A 26,590-nucleotide genomic window follows, 5' to 3' on the forward strand; every position below is an offset into this window, starting at 1 on the left:
GATGTAGAAATAAAAAAAGGCATTTTGAGTAATGCACAACTAGAGCTATTAAGAATTTTCTTTCACAGAGGCCCTGAGAGTTGAGTTGAATGCATCTTCCCTACCATGTGTTTCATGTGAAGTCAAACTTAAAGCTCTGGACGTGTAAATGTTTGGTATACAACAGTGGACCCATTTTTAAAAAGTGAAGCAATAAAAATCGACATGAAAAACAGATGAAAGGACAACTTGATTGGAGGCCTCTGTTCTTTGASCCCTGCCCTATCAGGGTAAATGTCCAATAAAATGTAAAATGCAGCATACATTTGCGTAACCTAAAATGCTGGGGTAACTTATTGCAAATTGCACTTGGCAGTTCACCACACCGATGGAAAACTGGCCCCCCTGTTGGTTCACACAGTCTTTTAACACCAAACACAAGTCACCAGTAGAAAGATCGGGATAAAAAGTTTGCTGCTGTGCTGAGCCAGCTCGCAGCACCCTCGGGGTGCGACCCAACACGAGACACGGCTTTATCCTGCTCCTTGCTGGGGCTTTCATCCTCTGGTAAATACTCAGGTAGATCTGTATTCTGCTCTACTTCGACCGGCGTGTCTTGGAACGGAACCAGCATCTGATAAATGCAACAGATGAAGAAGATGTCAGATGTTGTAACTGGAAAGAGTGAGCGAAAATTACACACACAGACACTTTCAGATGATAGGCATGCATGCTCCAAGATTTCTTGCCCCCACACATATAAGCTGAGTAGCTAAAAAGGCCCTGTTATATATCTGGAATCTATTACACTTAGAATTGGCACAAGYAAAGTTTGGCTTTAATATGAAAGGAGCTTAAGAAAAAAAAAAAAGTTCTTTCACTGAGGATATGAAACGGAAGCACTTCAGTAACTCCCGCCAGAAAGGAGACCATCCTGTCCAGATCAGGAGAGCCTGAGGTCAAGGAGGGAAATAATTACTTTGCTTTTGCCCTTCTTTTAAAGGGTTCAATGATCAGTTCTGTTAAACTGCTCTATGGATATACAAGATATTCTTTCCCTATTCTGCATATATAATACTCCCAAATTAAAAAAAAAAAAAAAAAACACGTTGTCTGGCATTAAATATTATGGCCACGGTTGTGCTGATATTGCAGACCCAGCCACCCTAAATCAATGACCCTCTGGGAGGAGCCCCATCCTACCTCCTCTCCGCTTTCGCTTTTCACAACTTGCTGTGCCTTCATGACCTTGGTCGACGCTATTGCTGTTGCCAAAGCCTGTAACAAGGGGAAGAACACGCAGGAGGAAACAAAACACACAACCCATAAAAGCTTCTTAGTGTCACAGAACTGCAATGCACAGGAAATCCAGAGTTATTCAGTACCTACCTCTGCTTTCAAGTCGGAGCGAATTCGGACCACGCATCTTTGAACAGCCATTTGAAAAGTAAAACTAATAACACCTTTAATTTTCAACAAGGCCTCTTCACAAAGATTCCTTCGAGACTGAGGAAAAGGGAAAAAGAGAAAACACAAAGACATGAGATACATGCAAGAACACTGGTAATTAGTGAATTAGGGATARGGAATTTAGGGAATTCCTGCATGTCTAAAGGCAGGTGGTTACTCAACAGCGATTGCAAAAGCAAAACCAGGACAGGTTACATTTATTTTTTTGTGAACAAATAAACTCTACTGCTACTGAAGAATTCTTAAAAAAAATGCTTACATTTTAGAAGTGAAACAGGGATGGATTCAACTGTAAATAATCAGAGAAAAGTGCTGAAAAGCAAAGAATGTTTTTCTCCGTATGATCAGCTAAACAGTCCCCTGTGGTTAAGTTCTGATTGACTGAAGTGCTCATTGATGAACAGTTAGTGTTTAAGTTGCTATTTATCAGACACCTTGTATTCATACTGACGGAATGCATCAAAGCAGCTGTTCTATCCTTCAGCTGCTTCCTCTGTGGCAGCTCCTGGACATCCCAGCATCAGCTCGGCTCTTACTTCAAGGGGAAAATGCGTGCAGATAAACCACAACGTTACGTTTAAAGCAAGTGACATCTCCTACTGTGCACTAACATCACACTGACCTGCACTAGTTACAGCTGTTCTACATTATCCTAGAGTGCTTTAATACTTTTTCTTTTAGTATTTGCATGACACGATAGTTGTAACAAAATATAATTGTAGAAACTGCTAGCACAAAGGTGAGTAAAAACAAAAGAYGCATTGTACCAGAAAATATGACAAGTCACAGGTTCAAACTAACTAGGCATCTCATTTAACTGCTGTTGCAGGTTTCTGCAAGGTTTTCAATAGTAAGTTATTTAGCTCAGTATTAGTAATAAGCATACTAATGCTAATTATCAAATAATTATTGGTCAGTACTTGGGACAAAGACAGCAGCGTGTACAAAAAGTAAAGCCCTCAGCACCTGGAACAACTATCTGAAGCAGTCTGTTGTCCAACACATGTACTGAAACAATTCATGTATGCTTATGCATTGAAACAATCAACGTTTTTGAGAGTTAAAAAAAAAAATCACCATCAGATGGGCTACATTTCTTATACACACGAAACGTCTGATGCAAATACAATATGTGTCTAACTGAAACGGCAACTGAAAGCCAAAATGAGCCTCCAACRTAAGCAGCCCCACATCCACAGCTTATTAGCCTAAAGAATTTGGGATTGTGTGGGTGTGCAGCAGGTCTGTGATAGATCCTGGCTGTTCACTCCAAGATGCCAGGTGCCTCTGTTTCCCGCAGCAGAGAMAGCACTAACTTAACAGGAAGGCTTAAGAGTGGTCCCAAACGGGTGACTCGTGTCTCTAGCACACAGCTTACCAAGCAAATTCCTTAAAAAGCTGGGAGCCCCTCAGCCTCTAATCTAGTTGTACAAATATCCTCTGCAAAATATGCCTAATCATGGCAGTAGAGCACAAACCCTAGCAATACACGGCGAGATACTTATCTAAAGAGGGCTCCTGAAGCCTGGCCACAGTGAAACTTAGAAGCTTATTTTCTTGCACGCRTTTTACATTAGAAGTTGGTGAACACGTGATGTAGGACTCATACTTTTTGCTTCCAAATAATCTGAGCAATGGCTGTTCTCACTCTTCAGAATTATCATTCAGAGCTGACCRGGCAGCAAGAAAACTACTAGAAACCAAAGTACCCCCTTGGTTTCCCTACAGATGCCCAGCTCACTTTCCTCAAAAGTGGATCAAACGCTGCTAGGTGTCAGCACAGGTTGTGGCTTCCAGCTGAGCTACACTCCTRAACCCTACCAAATCCTGCTAAAATGGACTAGAAATTTTACTCAGGAGGACAACAATAGCCGGACTCCYGAGGTGCTACCTTGGGTTTTTTGTTTGCTTGTTGTCTTTTTTTTCCTCTCCTCCCCCACTTTGATTCATCACCCCAACCCCCCTTCTGAGCTTAGCAGCAGCTTTGGTAATTTCTTCTTAATATATAAACATCCTACTATACACTTAACAATCACCAACCTTCCCCCTTTCTTTCCTAGGATGATTAATATCTATTATTTGAGGTCTCAAAATCYACGAACACTTTTAGCATTTGCAATTATTCCCAATGAGTGCTTTTGTTGCTTGTGTGTTTCAAATCCAGATGAGGAGGAGCAGCTAAACTGAAATCACAGTATTCTCCACTCARCCTTTGCTTATTTTGCCTTCTACCACACATCTGCATAACCTCATAGTCCTTGCTAGTTGGGAATAAAATGTTGCATGATACTAACGTGCTTTTATTATTCACAGCCTTCATCATCCTCCTGGATCCAACTTATCCTGGTATTTAAAACACCATTATACGGCTGTTTAACTGCTGGGTAATCGTGGGCACCTGGAATATCACTAGCTTTTCTTTAATCATCTAATGAAACACAAAGCTATGTACACTAGCTGTCTCCAGCCAGCACACAGCCAGATTTCCCTTTTCTTCAACAGCGAGCTAAGAAAACACGCTGCTCTGCTCCAGGCAACTGCCGACTCCTGCAGCTTTGCTCTCTGGRTCTGAATACTGAAGTGTCCTGGGCTTTTTTCCCCCTGAAAAGCAGTGATCACCATTGCCTTGACACTTGAAAGAAATTCCGTGGGTTCGGGAAAAGCTCTATTTGTCAAGAAACATAWGAAAAAGTCAAGTAAAACTGAATGAAATTTTTGCTCAAGAGACCTGTGAAAAGTAAACCRATGAGAGCCTAAAACTCCTATCGGGAGACAACCAAGTGGACTGCATTAAAATAAATAAAACCCAGAGTACAAAACCCAGTCATGTTGACAAAACGCTGCCTGCCTCCACGGAGCGAATGGTGGAAGGCCAGAACTGTAAAAAATATTTACTTTGCACCAAGTGAGCTAGAGCAGCCTGTTCCATCTAAAGGAATGAACCGTGCAGGCCGACGGCTGCGCGGGTGATAGGCCGGGCTCGCGGACRCGCTTACTTGGCAAAACGTAGACCCACAAAGCAAAGGATCAGGTTTGATCAGTTAAAATGGGCTCAAAACTGAAGATACAGAGTCCGGAGGGCACTTGTGGGTAACGCGCTTAAACAGGCTACATGCTGTTTGGCAGCCGTAAAAAGGCAAACGTGGCCCTGGGGTGTTATCTACAGGGGTATGGTAGATAAATCTGTAGAAGTTATTCTGACATTACATAAAGACTCAGTGAGACCTCATTAACTCAAATGCCATTCTGGTCACTACAGTAGAAAAGATCTCACGGACAATGAAAAGATGCAGCAAAAAGCAACTGTTAAAAAAAAAAAACTTAACAAGAAAACACCAAAATAAAGACTGTATTTCTAATTTAGAATAATTATTAAATAAAAAAGTGTCTGGAATCTCTTGCAACTAAAAGGAAACAGCTTTAAATAATACACATATAATCATACAATATCACTAAGTGAAGCTGCTGAAGGTACCTTTTTTATTCTGTTCCTTCTTGAAACGGGAAAGAAAGAGAATTGGGAGATGGGAGAAGAACTGTTTATAGAATAATATCACAGTCATCAAGGAAAGTGCCTTAAAAAACCTTCTTTAGACTTTCTGAGCGAGGTTAGTTTCTGCAAGATGTCATGCATAGACTGTGCTTCAAACTGTGATTCCCAGAAGCTGCTGACAAGCGGGAATGCTACCCAAGGAGCCCCCACATGACCTGTGTGTGCAGAGACACAGACACACCTGAGCACAGCCTGCCTCCCTTTACAGGGGCATTTCCTTACCGAATCATCAAGGCCATCTATGTGTAAAACCACCGTCTTGGCCCGTTTATTTGTGCTGCCCAGGAAAAACTGCGCTTTCCGGCGGCGATAGTTCATCTCGTTCATATTGTCCATGTCTGACAGGCTGGAAGACTGCAGGATGTCGTAGACCTCCGAAGCCAGAAGCTTGGTCTCGCCTGGTGTAGTAGTCCTGAAGGAAAAGGAGCACTGAGATCAGTAAGGATGGAGATTTACATTAGTCCTAAAAGCAGCCACTCACATTCCCGTACAGGAATACTCCATTCTTGCAGAACTATATAGCAAATAGGTAGCAAAAAATATTAAAAGGTTCCTTTAAAAAATATACAAATAAATTTCCCCACTGGTATCAGTGTACTGACTACTGAGCCAAAACTCGGCACTCATTTCTAGCTGAAACCAGAGTCTCTGGGCTATGTTTGTRTCCGGAAGCAGCTGTTCCATCATTTATGTTTCATATAAAAGAACACAGTCATTTTTATTTTCACCTACTAAAAGGMAGCACACCAACTAGGGGGCCCAAACCATCTGTAATGGGTGCTATACATTTCTTTAAAAAAATTTGAAGGGATATTTCCTTTTCCATATTTCATTTATTCACCTGACCTGTTTAAATTCAAACAGCATCATAATCAAATCCACAAGCTACAGTAACACGTTCTAAAAAAGATTTCCCGTTTTTTGACTTTTGTCATGCAGATAATCCATTCCTCTGTAAAACTGATTTTTCAAACTACTTTCTTTTTTGAAGGTATCCAGGATCAACAGCAGAGCAGAAYGTCAGATTTTCTTACAGAATCCAAAGGCTATCTCCATTTCCAGTTGGACTATAAGTTATGGTCACAACTATAGGCTAGTGTTCTTTTCAAGATGAAAAACTATAGATAGTAGACAATATGTATTTATTCCTTATGCTTAATCAAAAATACAAACAAATATCGAAAAATACACACATTTGGGAAAGACATGTGAGAAATAAAATGCATTTAGAACAATGCTAGCCAGTAATACAAAAAAAAATTCAAAATCAACATTGTCAATATGACTGCAAGTACGATGCACAACATGCAAAACCAACAGTGAATTTCATACATGTTTTATGCTCCCAAAATCTTAGCTAGCAGTTTAAAGATTAATAGTAATACGTACTGCACTATTCAAACCTGTACTATCCACTGCTCATTTGAAAGTAAAAACCTAACTATGCTCTTGATATAAATATTCCAAGTTATTCCAAAACAAATATGGATAAATGCATAAATATACACACACTTGCAGAATTCAGACTAGCTTATTTTTCCAAATACCAGATTTTTATAGCCTGCCATTAAGTTACAAGTGGTAACACCAGTAAATCCTCTACATTAAAAAAAAAAAAGACAAACTCAAGATTTTAATCTTGCATTGTTCAAGGGACTCTCCTTCCAAGAGACATTTTTTATGTAATAAAAGGAACAWCATGAAACAGAGAAACTAGACTGTAAGGGAAAGAATAATCAGTATATAAGATTATCAGATTGCAAATCAATCTCTAATAAAAGGTGTAAGCCAAAGCCRTCTTCTCAAGTACTGCAATACTACAGTACTACCAGTAACTTGTTCAAAAACCACAGCAAACAAGCCAACACGTGCTCCCACAAGCACACACCTGCCCACAAAAAAGCCTTCTACAATTTCAAAAAATGAGAGAAAAGGAGAGAATACAAGTTTTGCATTAAACTGTAGCTCTTTCATTAAACAAATTCATACAGCAGCTAGACAAAGGGCCCCAACAACTCTAATAGGAATGGAATAGCGTCCGGGTTATAAGTGAGTTTAAATAAATGCTCTCTATTCTAACACCAAAAGGATGTTCAACACTGACTGTTCCTTGTGTACTATACTGGTAAAGATAAAACAATAAAGTGCAAGCAGAATACAGTCAAATAGAGGAAGTTCAAAAAAAACCCCAAACCCTCGAGGTGGATTTTTGCTGAGTGAAATAAGAAAAGTGKTAAGAGAAGAGAGGCCAGAGAGGCCTCTGTAATGAACCGGCTTCAGTAACTTCAGACGCTGTTGCAACCTGTCCAGCCTTGGTGGCCTTTGGCCACCAGCAGGGTAGTAGAGAGCTGCCTGGTTTGAGGCCAGGCTGGTTCAACATGGGCCTAAGATGTTATCACCAGAGAAGGTGGATCCACAAAGTGGCTTCCAGGGAAATAGTAATTTATGGTTAACAACAAGCCAAGAACTGGAAACATCTGACGCTACTTCAAGATTCAGAAGATGCCTATCAGAAACTCCAAGGTTTAATTTTCATCATCTTTATGCAAGGTACAACATACATATGAATGTACACACACAAAAACTCTGTTGTATATAAGACTAAAATATTATATGCACATTATTTCCATATACATGGATATAACACACATATATATCTATATGTCATATTTCATAGCGGGGTATGTGTGTGTGTATGTGTGCCTGTGTGTGCCTGTGTAYAAATCTCCCTCTGGAAAGGTGCAAGCCTAACCCAGCCCAAGGTACCGCATTCCCTTTGCAGCACCCATGGGTGCTAACACATGTTACCTGAACAGAGACACATAAACAAACACATTATAATGGCATCTCATTAGTGTGTTTCTAATGAATTGTAAGCTAAAGGCAGGAGGTTCAAATCAGAGGCCACCTTCGCTCATCAGAGATTCAACAACATTCCAGGTTCCAGCAAAAAGGACATTCGTGTGCCTTAATTTCAACAACGAAGCTCAGTCTCAATTCTATAATCAAGCCGCATTTGGATGTATTTGCTCAGTTTACCCAGCCCGCACCGTAAGAAGATAACAACTTTATCCACTGAACACATAATTAGAAATTGACCAAAAGTTCCGCAGGGACTTAAGGAAAAATTTCCTAACAGTGAGGGTGCCAGAGCCCTGGCACAGGCTGCCCAGRGAGGCTGTGGAGTCTCCTTCTCTGGAGGTCTCCAAACCCRCCTGGATGCCGCCCTGTGCCCCGTGCTCTGGGTGTCCCTGCATGTGCAGGGAGGTTGGACTACATGGTCTCCAGAGATCCCTTCCAACCTCAACCATTCTGTGATTAGGCAAGYTCAAACCGGATATCCAGTTTTATCTACTTGCAGGTATCTATTTTTGCCTATGTGTGAAAGGGAATAAATCTTGCCACACGTATTCAGTTACGCACATTCATAGGAAAGGCAAACGCTTATATAACCCACCACACAACCAAAACAGAATACGACTTATTTTGGAAACTGGACTTTTAYATAAGTAACTTAAAAATGCTTTTAACTCTCTTGCCAACTCTTTCACTCATGTATCGCTTCGCAAAGTTTGGCATGCCAGTTTATATAACTCTAATACACTTGATAATCTCAAACGTCTGAAATGTAAGCAGCTGTGTAACTTTATTTTCTAATTTGCCTCAAACTTACTTATTCTCACACTTAGACTTCTATTATTCAATGCTCACTCCTTAAGTCCTTTACCGAATGGCATCACAGACTAAGGGCATGGAGAAAATGAAAAACAGTGGCCTTTCTCTCAAAGTCATGAAAAACAATTTGCCTTTTTGTATTTCAGACATTTGCACCTTACCTTATAGGCCRATTTTAGCAGTAGCAGTCAGAGAAAAAGCTATTGAACTCACTAAATATAGGGACTACAAGCTATTGTATTGACCAGGACATTTCTTACAAAATGTTATCAATTCAGGTTAGTACTTCAACACTTACTTTAGGAAATCATTGCTCTAAGTTTTCTCCCTTAAGTAAAAACATGAAAAAAGGAGATTAATTCAATAATGGTACTATATACTTAGTATATGACCAAACAGATCACACAGGAACATCCACACAAACATTTAAATCTCAAGTCATTTCAAACACAGCTCAAGGTGTCGATATAGGCAAGAAAAATGTCAACTTGTAAAGACAGTTTCATACCTGGATAAATAAAGTTTCATGCCGGGATAAATAAGAAAAAGCTGCTGCTAATTTCCTGCAGAAGTCTTGGAAACCCCTGCAAAAAGACAACTCCCCTAAGATGCAAACAGCTATAAGCAGGATATAGGTATACAAGAACACTACATTTGCAGCTACCACTTTCACATATAGGGTGTTATATGAATTTGTACATTCATTGCATGGCTTACAACCATCTCAGAAATTCCTTTGAAATTTCTCAGGAATCCACCTAGAGGAAAAAAACAGCAAAGAACAGAACTATTAAAAAAAAAATTAAAGTTTGATATGGCAACTATGAAGTGAAGATTAAGCCAAATACACAAAACAACATTTCSCAAGTCTAACAAATAAATGAAGTAGAATTATCTTCCTTACCCAGGCTAAGGGGGGTAGCTCATTTATTTGAGAAGATTTTAACCGAATCCCAGACTAGTGTCCATGCTGACGTGAAGCAAAAACAACTCAAATTTCACATGCAAACATAAAAGTCTTAGGCAAGTTAGAGGCGGCCTAATGGATCAAAGGCTCGAATGCAAAACATTCTTCCTGCCCAAGCAAGAACTTTGTGGAGTGGGAAGAATTTTATCTAAACACACTTTGGAGCAAATGAGGTTGAATCAGGAAACATAAAGTATATCTGTAACAGAGATTTATTATTTGACTGAATTACAGTTTTTAAGAAGTCCAACAAATTCATTCTCATATCAACCATAACCTCACAGCCTTTAAGATATTTATTTCTGGGTGACCARTTTCATTTGAAGTTCATTCTTTATATTTTGAAAGATAAAAATTGTCTCTAGCAGCAGCTAAAAAGAGCAGTGAGCTGCAAAAAAAAAGCTATATTCTACAAGGGGAAAAAATCACCACTCTTTGACTCTAGATGGAGCCCCAGTGATTGACACGATTTTGATGAAAACTTTGAGCATGAATGACAAGCCCAAAGAAAGAGCAGAGCCTTACAGAAAATGCAATCTGTTTCAAGACAGTTATCTGATCTGGCTCTTTATTCTGGCTCCAGCGCCAGGGCAAAATTCTCGCTCCCTCTCCAAAAAAGAGGCTTTCTCGTGAGCTTGCAGGGCATCCCACGAAATGCTGGGCCCAGAAACATGTGGTTGGTCTCCTGACTCTGTTAAGGGGCAAGTTAGGCACCGCAAAAAAATAAAGGGGTGGTGGGGGGGGGGGTCAAAAAAAGGCATCATTTAGTGCACACTTTCCTCACAGACACGGTGATGTTTTATTGTCAGTTTTATTCTCAGTTTTCTGAGGGGTCACCTCATCACCTCCTCAGTTGTGACTTTTTTGGGACTACTCTCTAGTCCCAAAAAACCAGGAAAGACCAGGTAACACTTTACAGTGGCTGACACAAAAAAGATTATTGCTTTCTTAAAAGGAAGAAGTCTAAATCCTCAAGGATACAGATAGGAAGATCTTTGCCAGAAACAACACATCAGTGCAACAGTGGGTTGATCATGGGGAAAAGAATCAATAGATACACAGAATATGAGAAAAAAGGCAACCAAAYGCATATGGATGTGCAAGTTTAGTGCCACGTGCTAAACTCCTCTACCACGAATCCCTACATCCCAAAGCCAAGCTTTGTTCCTCACTGRATCAGTGAGGAACACACACGAAAGCTCGTGGCTTGGGCGACAGCCCTCCCAAAGSCACCAGGCACAGGCTACGGGCGCCGTTCTTTACTCCAAGCTCAGTTTATCAAACTAACAATAAAAAGTCAGAGAGAATTTTCTAAAAAGTTTTCCAGATCTGCAAGAAGCCAAACCCTTGATGCATCTTCCCGTCTTGACTCACATGAGCATTGATGATTTGAATGGGAGATAGTAAATTAAGGAAAGTTTGAAAAACAGAAGAGAAAAATCTGATGTCAAGAAGTTGATTTTTTTCCAATACCAAAAAAAAAAAAAAAAGATGAAATTATGAGCAATAATTGGATGTTTCACTGCTACTAATTACTAGTTCCTACTCACTGACATAAATATTAAATCCTAGTGCTTAAAAACCTTATAAATTTAAAACAAATATAAATGTTGGATGCTTTCAGGACCACTAAAAAAAAAAATAAGTATAAAATATATTGTCAAACTAAGCAAAAATTACAGGACAACTCCATTAATTTCTATCAAGTTAGTGCTTATGATAGAGTCTTAAATATTTAAGGAAACAAACTGATTATCYAGCGTGGGGAGCACTTCCCTGCTTCTTTCTATTGTCCTGTGATCACTAGGAAGGAACCAACTCCGAAGCCCGGGTTAACAGCTTTGAACATGTGCCATATGCTCATCACAGCTATTCAYCCTATTGGGTTTAACTCTTGCTATTTATATGCTAAACGGAAGAGCAACTTTTGATCCTCCACAGCTTGGTATCTACCATATGGACATAYTCTCTATATGAAAGGAGGAGAAGAAGCAAAAAAAAGAAAAAGAAGAGAAAAATGCAAAGACACATCACCAAGCCCTGCTACTCAACTAAGCTCGGAGGTTTCAGCAGCATTTGCTAGACAAGAGCCTGCCTAACAGAGAAGCTCGACGGTGAACTTCACAGTAGCTAGTTCCAACATCTTGCCTGCTAATGAACAGTAATCACTTAATGTATTTATGTGGCAGAAACCATGATCATTATTTAGCTCCAACGAATCTCACTGGGGCTGGAAACAATCAGAAGGGTAATAACTCCCTTCAGTCCTCTGCAGGGGCAGGCACCAAACACAGGAACCACAGGCCCAGTTCCTCCCAGCTGTAAAGCAGTAGCAGGCAGACTTGAATGAGGTTCTGTACTGAAGTTACTCCTAAAATCTTTAGGGAAACTGAACACCACTGCTCGAATTATCATCATTACGATACCACTAATTATACCACATCATCCTGTAGGGTGATAATTTATCACTATTGTCAGGGAAAACCTTGCATGTCTTCAAGGAAACAGGTTATTTCGGTTTTGAGTAGCAATCTTCATCGGTTTATTTTCCTAAAAGCTGACAGAGGGGAATGAAAAACAATTTCCAAGCTTACAGAGAAAGTTTTCMTAACCTCACCTACTTCTATCAGTGTGAACACTTGGAAGTAAGCTACAAAATCAACCTGCAGCAGAACACAAGATGCAGATTTAACCTGTACAGGTTCACCTATAGAGAAGCTTAATAGCTGATATTATCAGCTGATTTGGCTGATATTGATAATATTGAYTGATATTAATTATAATATTGATTGATATTGATTGATTCGGCAAAGATTTGAAGCAGACAGATTTAAAAGCACTGCTATTTAGACAGCTTGTTCCTATACTCCTGAACTGCTTGCTGGTGATGATTTTTTCTTTTTAAACCAAGCCAGAATTTGCAGCTTCACTGCTAGCCACTCATACAACACAGGGTGCAGCACGTGCCAACACTTAAAGAATAATGTTTTAATTATCAAGTACACATTAATATTAAGTACTGCACGTTACAGAATATAGGATAATAATTTTAATTTGTTCCAAGTTATTACACAGTGCTTCTGACATTGAAAACCTGACAAACACCCTGCAGAACATGGTGTTCTGTAACATGTATTGCAGAACAGTCACATACAGAAATCTCCCCACACAAAATATACTTCTAATTCATAACAAAATTAATAGTTTAATTACTATTTATTATTATAAAACTATTTTTTATAGTTTTAATKCAGAATAACATCTTTCCTTCTAGAATAAAATTCATCTTCTTCTGGGGTAACAGTCTCATTCAGACACTGCTTATGAAGAACGCATCATAACACCTATTTTTTCAAAGCATTTCCCTGCACCCCACTTATTACCTGTAACGCCCACAGGAGACTGTGCAAATCCTAATCACAGCAGCCCCTCTCTGTGTTCCTTGCCTRAACAGCATTTGACAAAGGGCAAGAAAAATTACAGAATCACAGAATCTTCAAGGTTGGAAGGGAGCTCCAGAGATCATCTAGTTCAACCTTCCTGCTCCAGCAGGGGCACCCAGAGCACGGGGCACAGGGCGGCATCCAGGCGGGTTTGGAAGACCTCCAGAGAAGGAGACTCCACAGCCTCCCTGGGCAGCCTGTGCCAGGGCTCTGGCACCCTCACAGGGAAGAAGTTCCTCCTCACATGCAGATGGAACCTCAGCGCGGAGGGTCCAGGTACTCCCTGCTCACAGGCAAACGACTCTGGGCTGCAGYACTGCCCTGCTGCACCTTCACAGCTATGAAACACTTCAGAATATCATTTCTTCTTCCCTTTCTTCTTTTTAAGCATCTTGAGCCTTCTTTGTTCTGTATTTTAGCAAGCTGTCAGAAAGAGGCAGGGTATCTGGAAAGACCCTAGCTCAGCACACCTTCCCACAAACTGAACAGTAGGGAAGGTCACTATTTCTCTAACGCTTTCGACATGCACAGGCTGCCAGGTTTACTGAGTGTTAAAGGCACCCTGTGTTCCCATCACTATCCCCGAATCTTCTGCTAATCCACATAAACTCTTCTCCCTCCCTTCTCAGCACAGGGCCCCACCACAGAGGGGGAAAGGAGGCCATACAGAGGGCTGCTTTCTGCAGGCCTCCTCACCTGGGTCTGGATACACTAAGCTCAGCATGACACATGGCAGTACGTTGGTTTTTTTCCTCACCACACAGTCAGCAATTAGATAAATGCCAATGTGGATTATATATTATGTTCACTTTAACATATCAGAATTATTGGGTCACCCTGTCTGCATATCACTTTATTTATATCCAATAAAAAGGCCTGCAGAAAAACAGGAATTAAAAAAACAATTTACAAAATTATGTTCACACTTACAGACTTCTAAAATATGCAGATAAAATATTTAGAAATAAAGATGGGACCAAAAAAAAGCGACAAGCACAATGAAAACAGAGGCTTTCAAATATGTATTTTTATTATATATTTCATGTGCTTTCTACAGTGCTTCAAAATCTACTTTTCTCATTCTGCAAGAACTTCTGTTTTTGCTTCACAACATTTCTTGTTTTCACGGAAAGCTCCTAACTCCTAATTTCTAAACTGATTTCTTCATATTTAAACACATCAGCCAAGCACCCAAAGCCATTACAATGACTGCTGCCCTTTCTGCCAAAAAGCCCACACCAGGTTAATGCCCATTTACTCAGTGCCTGGTACTGAACATTCCTTTCCAAGCTTAGGAGCCTACAATTTGGTAACATATGGCTTTTCAGATACTGTACATTAATCACCATTGTAAAAGTTAGACACCTCTGTGGCTAGGTAACAGGGCATGAAACTAGYAGTGCTTTATATCATATATTAAGCCAGTCATCATAAGCCAGCTAGAGGCCGTGATTTTTTAAAAGGTTTTTAGCCAGACTTAGAGTCTTATGTTATGTAAATGATTGCTAAAAAGAGCTGAATTCACACTCATGTTCTTTGTCACTTCCCAGTTTGTCAGATGGATAATTTGGAATTCAGTAAATACAAACAAAATGAAGTATTTCTATCAAAGAGACAAAAGAGAAACTTCTAATATACCGATTGTATATTAGAAGGCAACTGCCCTGGCAACTGCCCTGGATTGCTCTGAAAACCAAACTTCAACTTTCCAGACTTCTACAATTTATTTTGTAAAAAGTCTCACAAAAATCATTAAGATTTTTCCAATAAGTCTACTGGGTAACAACTAATAGTTACAACTAATACTATACAGATAGAGTTTTACATCACTTGGTCACCAGGTGCCTTGTATATTTTATTTATTGTTGCCATTTGAGTCTGTGCTCACATCTCTGTTGACATCATGACTTCCTACAAGCTKTGCGTGCTAAAACCACCACAATGATTAAAAAAGAAGACAAAGAACATGTTTCTAAAAAATGGYTCCATTGTGCTGAATTCTGAACTTTCATTAATTTGTCAAGCAAGAAGGACAAGAAAGAATCTGCCGCAGATGCCTCAGTGATGTAGACAGCCCGTGGCACGGAGCCCATCCTCCTCCTCCTCCCTTGGCCTTCCTCCCCAGCCTACACACACGTAACGCCCAGACCCGGACACGTCCCCCTCCTCCACACGCTAGGAGGCTCAACTGGCCATTTAAAACACATAACATGGTGTGTCTAAAAACACACGCACACACAYACCAACAATCTGTATTTTTAGACTCTCCTGTTCACTGGAGTATTTAAGTGAGAGGATACTCACGCTTTCCAGGGGAGAGAGAAAAAAAGAAAGAAAAAGAAAAGAAAAAACTCTTCTTTTTACAGATTTAGAAGCACATTAGAATCCAAAACATACCACAGAACAGAATCAGGCCCCTTCATTCCTGAACTTCAGTTATTTCTCAATTCTAATGCTAAAAGCACATACCAAGGATTAGGAAAATTATAAATTAATAGTGTAGAGAACAACAGAATCTTGGGCATTTATAAAAAAACTACCTCCTTTTCATATGAAAATTGAAGTATACCAATGAATAGCACATATGTATAAATAAGGTAGACATGAACAGCTTACAGAATATTTTGCCCATAATTTCCACACAAAGTATTATCTTGCAGCTAGTTACAACACTGCAACAACTTTTCCGTGATCCTGTTTCCCTTCAAATGCCCCATTTGCTTTACTGGTAGTTAATATATGGTCTTTGCCATCTTGTCCCAGCTGGCCTTCCTTTCCCACGGAGGGTTACAAGCATGGCAGACTACCAAAAAGAGAAAAAAAGAAGGTAAAAGCTCTTGTGATACTTCTTCCCTTCTACTATTTTATTTTCTGCAAATACTACCTGAGGTACCTTGACGTTCTTCCAACATCATCAAGCTAAACTTTGCCAATTTCAACAAATAATTGGATTTTCAAAAACTATGAAGTAATTAAGACTACCCAAAATTAAAATTGAGTAAGAAGCCAGCAATTACAGCCTGCATGTATTTTACCAGATCTGCAAGGGACTCTAATTAAACACATTAATTGCCCTAATCTTCTTAGGCAAGTAATAAATTGGAAGAGCTGATTAATGCACTGGATTTAGTTCAGCTTGTTAAATCTGACACCCTGGCAAAGGAAGACTATCTTGAATAGCTCTTTTAGCTAAGTAATTGATATTTTACTCTCACTAATTTGCTGTTCCATAATAAGAGCCATTTAGGATATTGATTCCTCAGTTTTTTTAAACGCATSTTAGTTATATTTAAAGAGTACCATTATGATGCTCACAAAGATTATGAAAAAAATATGAACTTTGACCTTTCCTGCCCACAAAGAGTCCCTTTCACTCRGAACCCAAATTAGTGCATTTCCTTGTAGGCCATAAATGCTGATTAATTTTAATTCTAGAAGCTGCTAATAACCTTTTATAAAGTCCATACGGGCACATTAAGTCCTCCACACAACTCATAAAGCCAGCAACTAAGTCAGTTTTTAAACAGTAAATGGCTGCCAGAATACACCGAAACACTGCATCTACTCGGGGCCTCAGCTTCTCTCCTTTTGGATCCATTTACACCAACACACAGGCTCAGTCCCTGGCAAGGCAGCAGCAGAAACCTGCCTGTGACAGTAATCATGTTTTTAGGCATCAAGATAGTAGAAGTATCAGCATTTCAGTTTGCATATTAATTCTAGGCTTCATTTAACAGTTATAGTATCATTAAGGTAACATAGGTTTAGGAGGCAGGGCCTACCTGACCTCACCTGCTGGGACACACCAAAGGAAGCAGGACAGAGGAAAAACCTGGGAATGGGCAGCTACTGATTTTAAAGCGCTGATTTCATTCCAACTTGCTTATTACTCCTAGCTTATTACACTGAAAAGATGCATTGAGCCTCACTTGAAAATAATAAACAGAAGATGAACCATAAGAAATCTTCTATGGCACAGAAAGATTCTGCACAGAAGGCAGCAAGATACATGTTTATATTAATTTATTTTTCCAAAGTATTCCATGAAACCCAAACAGCTTCTCAGATGTCCCATGAAATGCAGAAGTGAATGAAATCTTTCATATGAAGGAAGCATCTCAGAGTCTTACATACTCTGAATCAAGCTTGGTCTGCAACTCCCTCCCATCCCTCAAAAGGCATCTTTACCTTCCCATTCTGTAGCCCTCAGAGATGTCACTTCATATTTCTGCTCTAACACTGATAAGCTTCCCTTTGAAAATCTAAAATTTATTACTCTTCTGTTAGCAAAGACCAGCAATTTCACCTGCTGAAAACTTGTCACAGTGAACCTGAATTTCATCCCTGGTCCCTCAGGTGCAAAGCAGCATCAAATAGGCACTCAGCAGAACCATCACTTTAAACAACAAGATGATTTTCACAATTGAGCTATAATATTTACAATAAACAGAATATGAAGAGGCTGATAATTCATGAATGAGACACAAAGGGACTGAAAAATTAAAGTTAAACTTGGATATCTCATAGATAGTATTTCCTACCCATTTTCTGTGGCAGAATACAGATGGTAGCATTTACTCTTTATTATTCAATTATCAAGTGGCAATCAATTTTAAACCTCATCCCTTCCAGTCTTTGGACGGGAGCAGTACTTCCTTACCATTATGATAAGCACTTACTTAGACAATATGTTCTTTTAAATAAGGGCTGGATTTTCCTTCYATTGATTGCACAGTACTTGCAAAAAACAAAACAAAACAAAAAAAAAAACGTGCTTGGCCTGGGTCTGAGGTGCCCACAAGCTGCTACAGAAAATCAAGCATACCTAGCGGCTACCTCTGACTTTTCCAGCTGGTGACATGAATGATTTAAAAGCTTTTAGGATCATTTAGGTCACAGAAATCCATCAAGAAATTTATCTCCTGTATACTTGAGATTTCTAATACAAAATTTAAGGCTTAATATAAGCCACCCAAGATGAGAAGAAAACCCTTCAAATTTCATGAGGGGCACAACTGTAAACAGAAGAGAACTGGAATTCTAAACAAACTCTTGACTTCATAAGCACAATATGCGTTTGTTCCCTGCTGCCAAACATCAGCTATATGACAATTATCCAGTTTGYGATGAGCCTTTACACATATGAATCGCATTTCACTGTTTAAATGCATGAAATTGTTTCATCAGCAACACAAAACAGTCTGCTAAATTTTAGTAATGAACAGGAAAAGGAAGAGTGGAACCAATGAAAGCAAATGCCAAGTTACAGAAGCCTCGACAGGCAGGATTCAGACCAGGGGCATGATGTACGCATGAGGACTGAAACATCAATGACTGCAACTCCCTTAATGGGTTCAATCTCATGAGAAAGAACCGAGTATTATTAAATAGGAAAGCAGAATACTCAGTTCATATCCCATTTGAGGATTCGTTCATATTTTTACAACACTCCACAAAAGCTTTCCTCTAAAAACTTGAATTAAACTATGGAAATCCTCGGTAGGTATTAGATCAGATACAACAGCTAGATATGCTGCTACTGGCACGAACACTAGAACACCAGAATGAAATCATGAACATCAAAGCAACAACCTCTGCATTTATTATTTACTGTTCAGTTTCAGATCAAGGGACTACCATTCTTTCTGGGAAACTCAAGTCACATTAAAAGGTAGAATCTCCATTCTGCACAGCAAACTTGCAGAAAATGCATGGCCTTCCTTTATCCTCTGTAGCCTCTCTCTCCAAGGAAAACAGCAATTTGTGATGAAAAAAAGCTTTTTTATACATCTTCTCAGCACTTTTCTACCATGTTTCTCCAGGCAATTCAAAACTTAGCTTCAGCATTTTCTGTCAACATTCAAGGCTAAAATCCTGACAAGCAMATGACAGAGTCTTGTGTTTTAACGTGTTGTGTATTTACGAGCACCAGCAGCATTTCWACTGATCTCTCTCTTCTCTTCTGCAAGTTTGAGCTCCACAGCCTTAAAATTCAAGCATGGAAAAGATGTTGYTTACCCAAGAACCTTCTATAAAATTTTCTTATATGAAGTTCCAAGTATGACTGATTCTTGAGTAATATTTGAAAAATTACAGAGGCTGATAATGAACCTAGCATCCCCTGTCCAGTAATTTCTTCTGCATAGCACAATAGTCATCCATTCCAACAAACTGTTTGTGCACATAATCTACACTGAAAGCAACTTCTTATGAAACAAACGCTTTTGATGTTGCCTAAACATTTATTATTTTTGCTATTAGTGAGCAACAACTTATCTACATTTCAGGTATCCTTGTGCATAATTCATCTTATTTCCAGATTAGATATTTGAGCTTTTAAATGCTTTTGGTCAAATTGTTTTTAGGTTAAATATCACTATTTCAGATCTTCACCWAAATGTTCAGGTGAATTTAGAAAGMTACAGTTTCATTAAAACTTTATGACACCTCATTTCACCTATACTCTTGAACTGYAGATGAACTATCTTTCCTACTAAAAGAGGAGGCCAAGCACTCTACGGTTTAATTCCATTACTTTCATATAACCTATTAAAAGACAAACATACATTGCCATTAAAAAAAAAAAATTACATTCATGAAGTTTGACAGAATGGTTTACTTATGAATTTTAGTCAATTAAAATTAACCTTCTGACCTAAAACACTTGTTCTAAATCCCTGAGTTTGGAATAACTGATAGATAACAAGATGATATTTAGACACATAGCTAAATTTCATGGCACTACAGAATCTTATTAGTTCTGGTGGACCTAATGAAGCATGTAAGCAGACTTCTAATTTCTTTCTTTATCATGTAGGGTTTATTAGACCAGGAAGATGTGACCTCCGTGTTCAAACCTTTAGATCAGAACTATCATTTTTAAAAGACACTCACGCACCAAAAAGGGGGGGGAACAAAAAAAAAACGGGGGAGGATGAAGAAAGTGACCAAATATATCCTCAGGTAGATGTTTTCTTTACAATAAACATTGACATGCTTGACTGTACTGACATAAAAGAATGTAAGTTTATATAAGTCCTTTTGCAGGCTTGGTAATGACACGTTACAATTCACCCCAAGTACTATATATTTGGCAGGAAAAGAACTGAGGCTCTTAAATCTTTATTCTTTAATACAGGATTTCACTTCTGCTATTCAAAAAAAAAAAARWKTTWWAMAYTTTTTTTTCTGAAATGCTTTTCATTGCAGCAGTAGCTTCTTCCATAAGGTACATCCTTTACATCTGAAAAGTCMACCTAACTAGTGTGTTATTGTAGCRTGGAAAAGATTTTCCTTCTTTCTGACAACCTAACAGCAAATWCAGGACAGAGTGATGCTGAAAGATATTTTGCTAATAATAATAACAACCTATTTTGCTTCATCATAGGAGCTTTCACTGGTAAGCACACAGACATATCCTCTCTAGYATGCAGGTATCCATACGAGACTCAAGTTTCATCAAACTGCACAACAAAAATAGCATCATATTTAACACGCTCAGAAATTACACCACTGCCAACCTCACTAATCCCTACTCCACCTGCAAGGCACGCTCCAACACAGAACTAAAGCTGGGTGCAGGAGCAAACACTGTGTTACATGAACAATTCCCTCCCCAAAGAGGGGAACAGACACCCAAGGTGACAGACTGACCAACTCCACTTAGTTGAAGGCATCCTGATTCAAGGAGGAAAATAAGAGAACCTAAAGGGAAAGGTGTAACAAGGGCAATAACTTCCCATTGCTAGGCATGCCCCTTTAAAAGGAACATTTATTACATGTTTAGGTTTAATTACTATATTGTATAAAATGAGACTATTAATTACTTACAGTCACAGAACTTTGTGAAGAAAGGAATGCAATCACCCCACACTTACTTTTGCATTACATTCTGTAAGCTGAGCATCATACCCAGTTCGCTTTTCATCTTCTCTCTGTTGGCGCGGCACTCTGCCAAGTAGCGCAGGGCCTAAAAAAGGCAAGCACAGCAATGACATCACATTTCCAGGCTCTTATCAGCCCTATCAGCACACACCTGAAAGACTTTCACAATGTCAGTTCCTGTAAAAAAGCTTAAAATTATTATCTACTGTAAACATTAAGGCTAAATCTATTTCACACATACACATAAATGCACCAAAAGTTTAAACAGCTCCTTACGGCTACCTGAAAAGCCCTTATGAAGGTCACAAAGCCAAATTTTCCTAAAAAGCAATAGAAAATGTAACAAGGATGAAGAGCCACAAATTACAGCTTGGGAAGTTCAGGACAGACATTAGGAAAGAACTTTTTCTGCTCTGGGGGCCGTGCAGCACTACAGTAGATGACCTAACAAGGTTCTGCAATCCTGTTAGCTTCATTATTGCAGAAACTCCAAAGTTTCCAGGCTTACCAAGGAACTGCTGACTTGATCACTTTCAGCAGGCACTTGGACTAAGTGACCAGACTAAAGTTCCCTCCAACCAGCACTTCTGTGATCTAAGATAATTCCTTATACACTATGCTTCTAGCATAAATTCTATCAATTCTATGGACTCTTCCAGGACCAGAAACACACATACAGCTCACTACTGCTCACAGAAGCAGAGAGCTACTGGAACTGTTAAAGACTAACTGAAACATTAGAAGGATTGGMAGTGAAAAAGTTCACAAAGTTTAGAATACCTACAACACTTGTATTATTCATCACTAAATTCAAGTGAAAGAAAAAATATAAGCAACAAGTTATATGCGTAAGATTTTGTTAAAAAAAAAAAATAGATAGCTCAGTCATTACCTGCCACTAGAGACTTCCTCACTATTAGGAAAAGCATGGACATCCCTAGAAGAAGATTGTCTGGACTAACCACATATTTCAAATCAAAATTCTCTTTCCCATCTCTTGTAATTGTATTAATGATATTCTGTGCACTTTCAGGGAAAGGTTAAAGCAGTACTGCACTGAATATTCTGAGTATACTCTCTCATGGAACAGAGGCCACAGGGAAAGAAAATCCACATCTGATAATGAAAAGGGCGAGCTCRGTACCTCCCAAAATTAGAAACTCCTGGACTATTTTTGGAAAACTAGATCAAGGCAGAAAGATGGTAGGAAGGTTAATAAAACTAGAGACTGAGAAGCTGAAATATTTAAAATGCATTTTCTCACATGACTTTTTCCTAAGTTTTTCCTCAAAAAGTTGCATAGTGCAATATGTACCTCATTCTTCATAACTCCTAAACTTAAGATGCAAAAGCAAACTGAACTAAAATTTATTTTAAATTACCTAGGAAACACCATGCAACAAAAAAGTCACAACACCCTGGCCATGACTAGGACGGTGAAAGAAGCACACGCTCAGAAGCACTTTACATCTAACATTTTAATCTCTCAAGTAACACCAAGCTGGGAGGTTGGGTTCGCACTGCACTTATTTGACAACCAACTGATTTGTCTTTCAAGGCAGCCTTTTCTGCAGAACTTCACACTGCTGACCCCAGTCAGCAACTGTGTATTAGAATCRTAGAATCATTATGGAGAGAAGACCTTCAGGACCATCAAGTCTAACTGCAAAATTCACATGATCCTCCTAGCATAACACTCTTCCAGATAACATTTCTTTTCATAAGATATCTCTTTATTYTCAGTGCAGACGGACAAATTTTCAAAACTTTTGCCTTTTCTTAGGATSACAGATTTGTTAAGGTTGGAAGGGACCTTTAGAGATGATCTAGTCCAATCTCCCTGCACATGCAGGGTCACCTAGAGCATGTGGCACCTAGAGCAGAAGGAACATCCAACTGCGTATTTTGCATTATACTTCAATCATGTAGGTCCAAAACCTACAGTACACAAAATCAATGGGTTATGCAATAGGTTTGGTGGTATTAGGGCTTAGAAGTACACTCACTCCTAAACAATGCCAGGATAGGCACGCTGCTCACTGCATCCTTTAAGGAGACCCTTAATCCCTTCAAAGATAGAAAACTAATTACCTGTTTTTCTTCCTAAATCATCTCAAGCACATTTTACGTGAAATTCAAAACCATTTCACTGCCCTTTGAGAAAGTCTAGCTACCATCTGACTTAATGACACTAMCTCCAGTTATGTGTATTGCTGTTTCCAGATGAGGATCGGTATCGATCCTTCCAGTTTATAAYGTCTTCTACGTACTTATTTTCTCAAATAACATATATGCTTGTACTCAGATATTATCAAGAGCATTGAACTAGTTCCACGCAGAGAAAGTTTTCTCAACAAGCTAAGACATTTGTCTTATTTTTATTAGCCTCTAATCTGGCAATTTAATAACAAGGTAATTTTTGAACAAAGCTAAAATAAGAAATAAACAAACCAAAAGAACCCAAAAAACTACACACCACTCTGAACAGCATCCTGAGTGACAAAGAGGAGGATTTTTTTCTTCCACTTGTGATTTATAAATCTTTTACACATATATGTGGTTTTCACTAAACTAGGGCCAAGGTTTTCTGAACAATGTAAATGTCAAGACTGCTCAGCATTCCTGATAAGACCTTCAAAAGATCTTATTTTTTCCTCCCTCTCAGGACAGATTTAGGAAATTTAGTCTGAACTTTTAGAAAAAAGTCAGATTATTTCCAGTTGTGAACTGAAGTCTAGTGAGGACAAAAAAGATCACTCTCATAGCATCTGGMTCACCTTCTCTTTAACCAAATACACATACCTGCATTAGCTTTAAGTTCATAAGAATAATTATATTTGACATTGTAACTTAAAAGAGCACCTCCACACTCAAATATAAACATACTGCTGTGCATCTTAATGATAAATGACATCTTTAATGTCTTATAACTGAAACGCTCAAGTAGTTCCCAAATTGCAGGGTCTTATTTTTGAAAACCTTTGTCCGGCTTTAAGAAACATTTGTCTGATTAACTTCTGATATCCATTTAAAATATTCAAAGCCTTTTAACATTTTGAGCCTATCACAAAGGACTCAGTGAATCAAAACTGGAGAAGCAAATATGCCACTTTTTGATCAGAATGAACCAGAAACTGGATGTGAGGAGGAAGACAGCCTCCCTGAAGAATCCTAGAGCAAATAAGAAGAGTTAAGCAGGGACTTCAGATGACCTAGTCATAGACAACTTATGAATTTGGCTACTGGAATCACAGAATGCTACAATAAATAATGTTACAGCACAGAACATTAAAGCAAATCATTTAAGATAATGCTTTACATCCCTTTATTGGGTACAAACTTCTCAGTGGAAGCTCACTGCACTTTAATGATTCCCATTCAGGGGGGAGCACCTTYTTGAACAATAGAATGGCTACAAGAAAACAAAAGACAAACACCACAAAACCAGAACAAAGCAAACAAACAAAATGCACCTAGCAGAATAGAAAACACCAAAAGAACCAGTTGTTAAATAAATTAAAAAAAAAAAAACAACCCATAACCCAAGAGGTTCAAAAACTCATGAAGACAACCCTGAGTACAAGACAGACAAACGTATTTTCATAGTAAAGTGATGCACTTCTGACTGGAGTTGGGATTTGGGATACCACGAGGACTACTCCAAAGCCTGATTCTTAATCTGGTGTAAACACAAGTTGTTACTAAAAGGAGTAACACAAATCTGCCTCCCATTCCTTCCCAACCAGATGTTCTGACCCCAGCTGCCTTGTGTAATTCCCAGAACCGTTTAATCTCACAAACTGGATCTGCCATCATTTATCCAACAAAGTTGGTCGTTTTCATAAGGGTTTAATTTTTATACCATATACAGCCTAGCCTCATGGAGGCAGAGAGCTGCCCAAAAAAACAAGGAAGAAAAAGGCAACGACAACCAGACAAGATCCTTTTCTAAGAGCACAATCTAAGGAAACTGCAGTAAGAAAGAAGGGAATGTGACGTGCTCCAAAGACCTCTGCTCGAAACTCTTTCAGCAACAACAAAGACAATACTCAGAACATTGTGGTCCAGTAAAATATTACAGAATGGCTAACGACCATGGAGAAGGAACAGGTACCCTGGATTACAAGATCTCTTTCCCTCAGCCAAAAAGAGTATGAGAGAACCTGAGGCAAAGCCATGCACCAATATCCTTACTGTGAAAGTAAAACAAAAGAAAAAATAAAGAATTATCGTTCTGATGAGTCTTGTGCGTATAAAGAATAATGTGAAGTGGTTTTAAAAGACGACCTCCTTGCTACTGCTTTAGTTCCACATTGTTGAGAAATCAATACTGCCATAAAAGTGAAAAAAGAACACCAAGAAAATAAGTGTAATAACTTGAAATCTTACTGGGAGAATGGAATTAAAATTTCATTAAAAAAAAAAAAGATTTTTACATGTCCTTCTAAACAAGAGATACTTGGAACAGGTTATCCACAGAGATTACGGAACTTCAGGCCTTCAAAGTGCTCAGGAGTCCACCGGACACAGYCCTGACCTGTAAGAGCAGGGGATCAGACCAGATCTCTGGAGGCCCATTCCAACACAGACTACGCTACGATTTTRTGATGTTTTCAGCATATCAAAGTCAAGTGACTGCATACAGTTGCCAAGCCCCATAACTGTGATTTTAAGAAAAACATTTAAGAGGGCTTAACTGCCTCCATGTAAAAAGTGAAATGGTTGTATAAAAATAAATTAATAGGTAATAATCTATTAGGTAATTGATTTAAAAGTAGCTTAATCTCTTCAAACAACTAAGAATTCTCCAGGAATAACGTTTCAAATAGTTTTTGAAATGAATGTTTTAAAAAACTGCATAGAGAGTATTAACATAGAATCACGTTTTAACCTTTACCTGCTTAAAGGTAGTAGCAAGAATCACAGAATCATAGAATCACAGAATGCTCAAGGTTGGAAGGGACCTCCAGAGATCATCTAGTCCAACCTTCCTGCTCCAGCMGGGACACCCAGAGCACGGGGCACAGGGTCACATCCAGGCAGGTTTGGAAGACCTCCAGAGAAGGAGACTCCACAACCTCCCYGGGCAGCCTGTGCCAGGGCTCTGTCACCCTCACAGGACAGAACTTCTTCCTCACATGCAGATGGAACTGCCTGTGTTGCAGTTTGCGCCCATTACCCCTTGTCCTGTCACTGGYCACCACTGAGAAGAGCTTAGCCCCTTCCTCGCTACATTCCCCCTTCATGAACTTATACATGTTATCAGACGCCCTCTCAGTCTTCTCTTCTCCAGAAGAGGCCCAACTCACTCATTCTCTCCACATACGAGATGCTCCAGTCCCTTAATCATGTTGGTTGCCCTCCGCTGAACCCTCTCTAGAAGCACCCAACAGAGATACCAAATTTACTTCCAGAGCGCTTACCAGCAAAGCTGAATGGACAACCGGCGGGTTAGGATGGTCCAAGAAGAGGATGAGGCCGGGCAGGCAGCCCTGATCCTGAACGATGGCCCGTCTGTTGAGCGGGTCGGCCGCCAGGTCGCGGAGCTGGTTGACGACGGAGAGGGCGTCRGGCTCCTCGCTCATCGTGGAGTTCATCGTGGCGGCAGCGCGCGCAGAA

General features: G+C 39.2%; 1 protein-coding gene across 1 annotated transcript; it reads right to left on the reverse strand.

The window, feature by feature from the left end:
- On the reverse strand, positions 1 to 26,590 carry ARMC1 (armadillo repeat containing 1). Its single transcript, XM_026036285.1, has 6 exons — positions 26,395 to 26,590; positions 20,965 to 21,056; positions 5,225 to 5,414; positions 1,369 to 1,485; positions 1,183 to 1,257; positions 1 to 613 (listed from the first exon to the last, which is right to left on the reverse strand). The coding sequence occupies exons 1-6, from the start codon at positions 26,566 to 26,568 to the stop codon at positions 422 to 424; spliced, it is 840 nt and encodes a 279-aa protein (XP_025892070.1). The 5' UTR covers positions 26,569 to 26,590; the 3' UTR covers positions 1 to 421.

The sequence above is a fragment of the Nothoprocta perdicaria genome, unplaced genomic scaffold (assembly GCF_003342845.1).
Source record: "Nothoprocta perdicaria isolate Ctin4 unplaced genomic scaffold, notPer1 scaffold_175, whole genome shotgun sequence".
In the NCBI taxonomy this organism is placed as follows: Eukaryota; Metazoa; Chordata; class Aves; order Tinamiformes; family Tinamidae; genus Nothoprocta; species Nothoprocta perdicaria.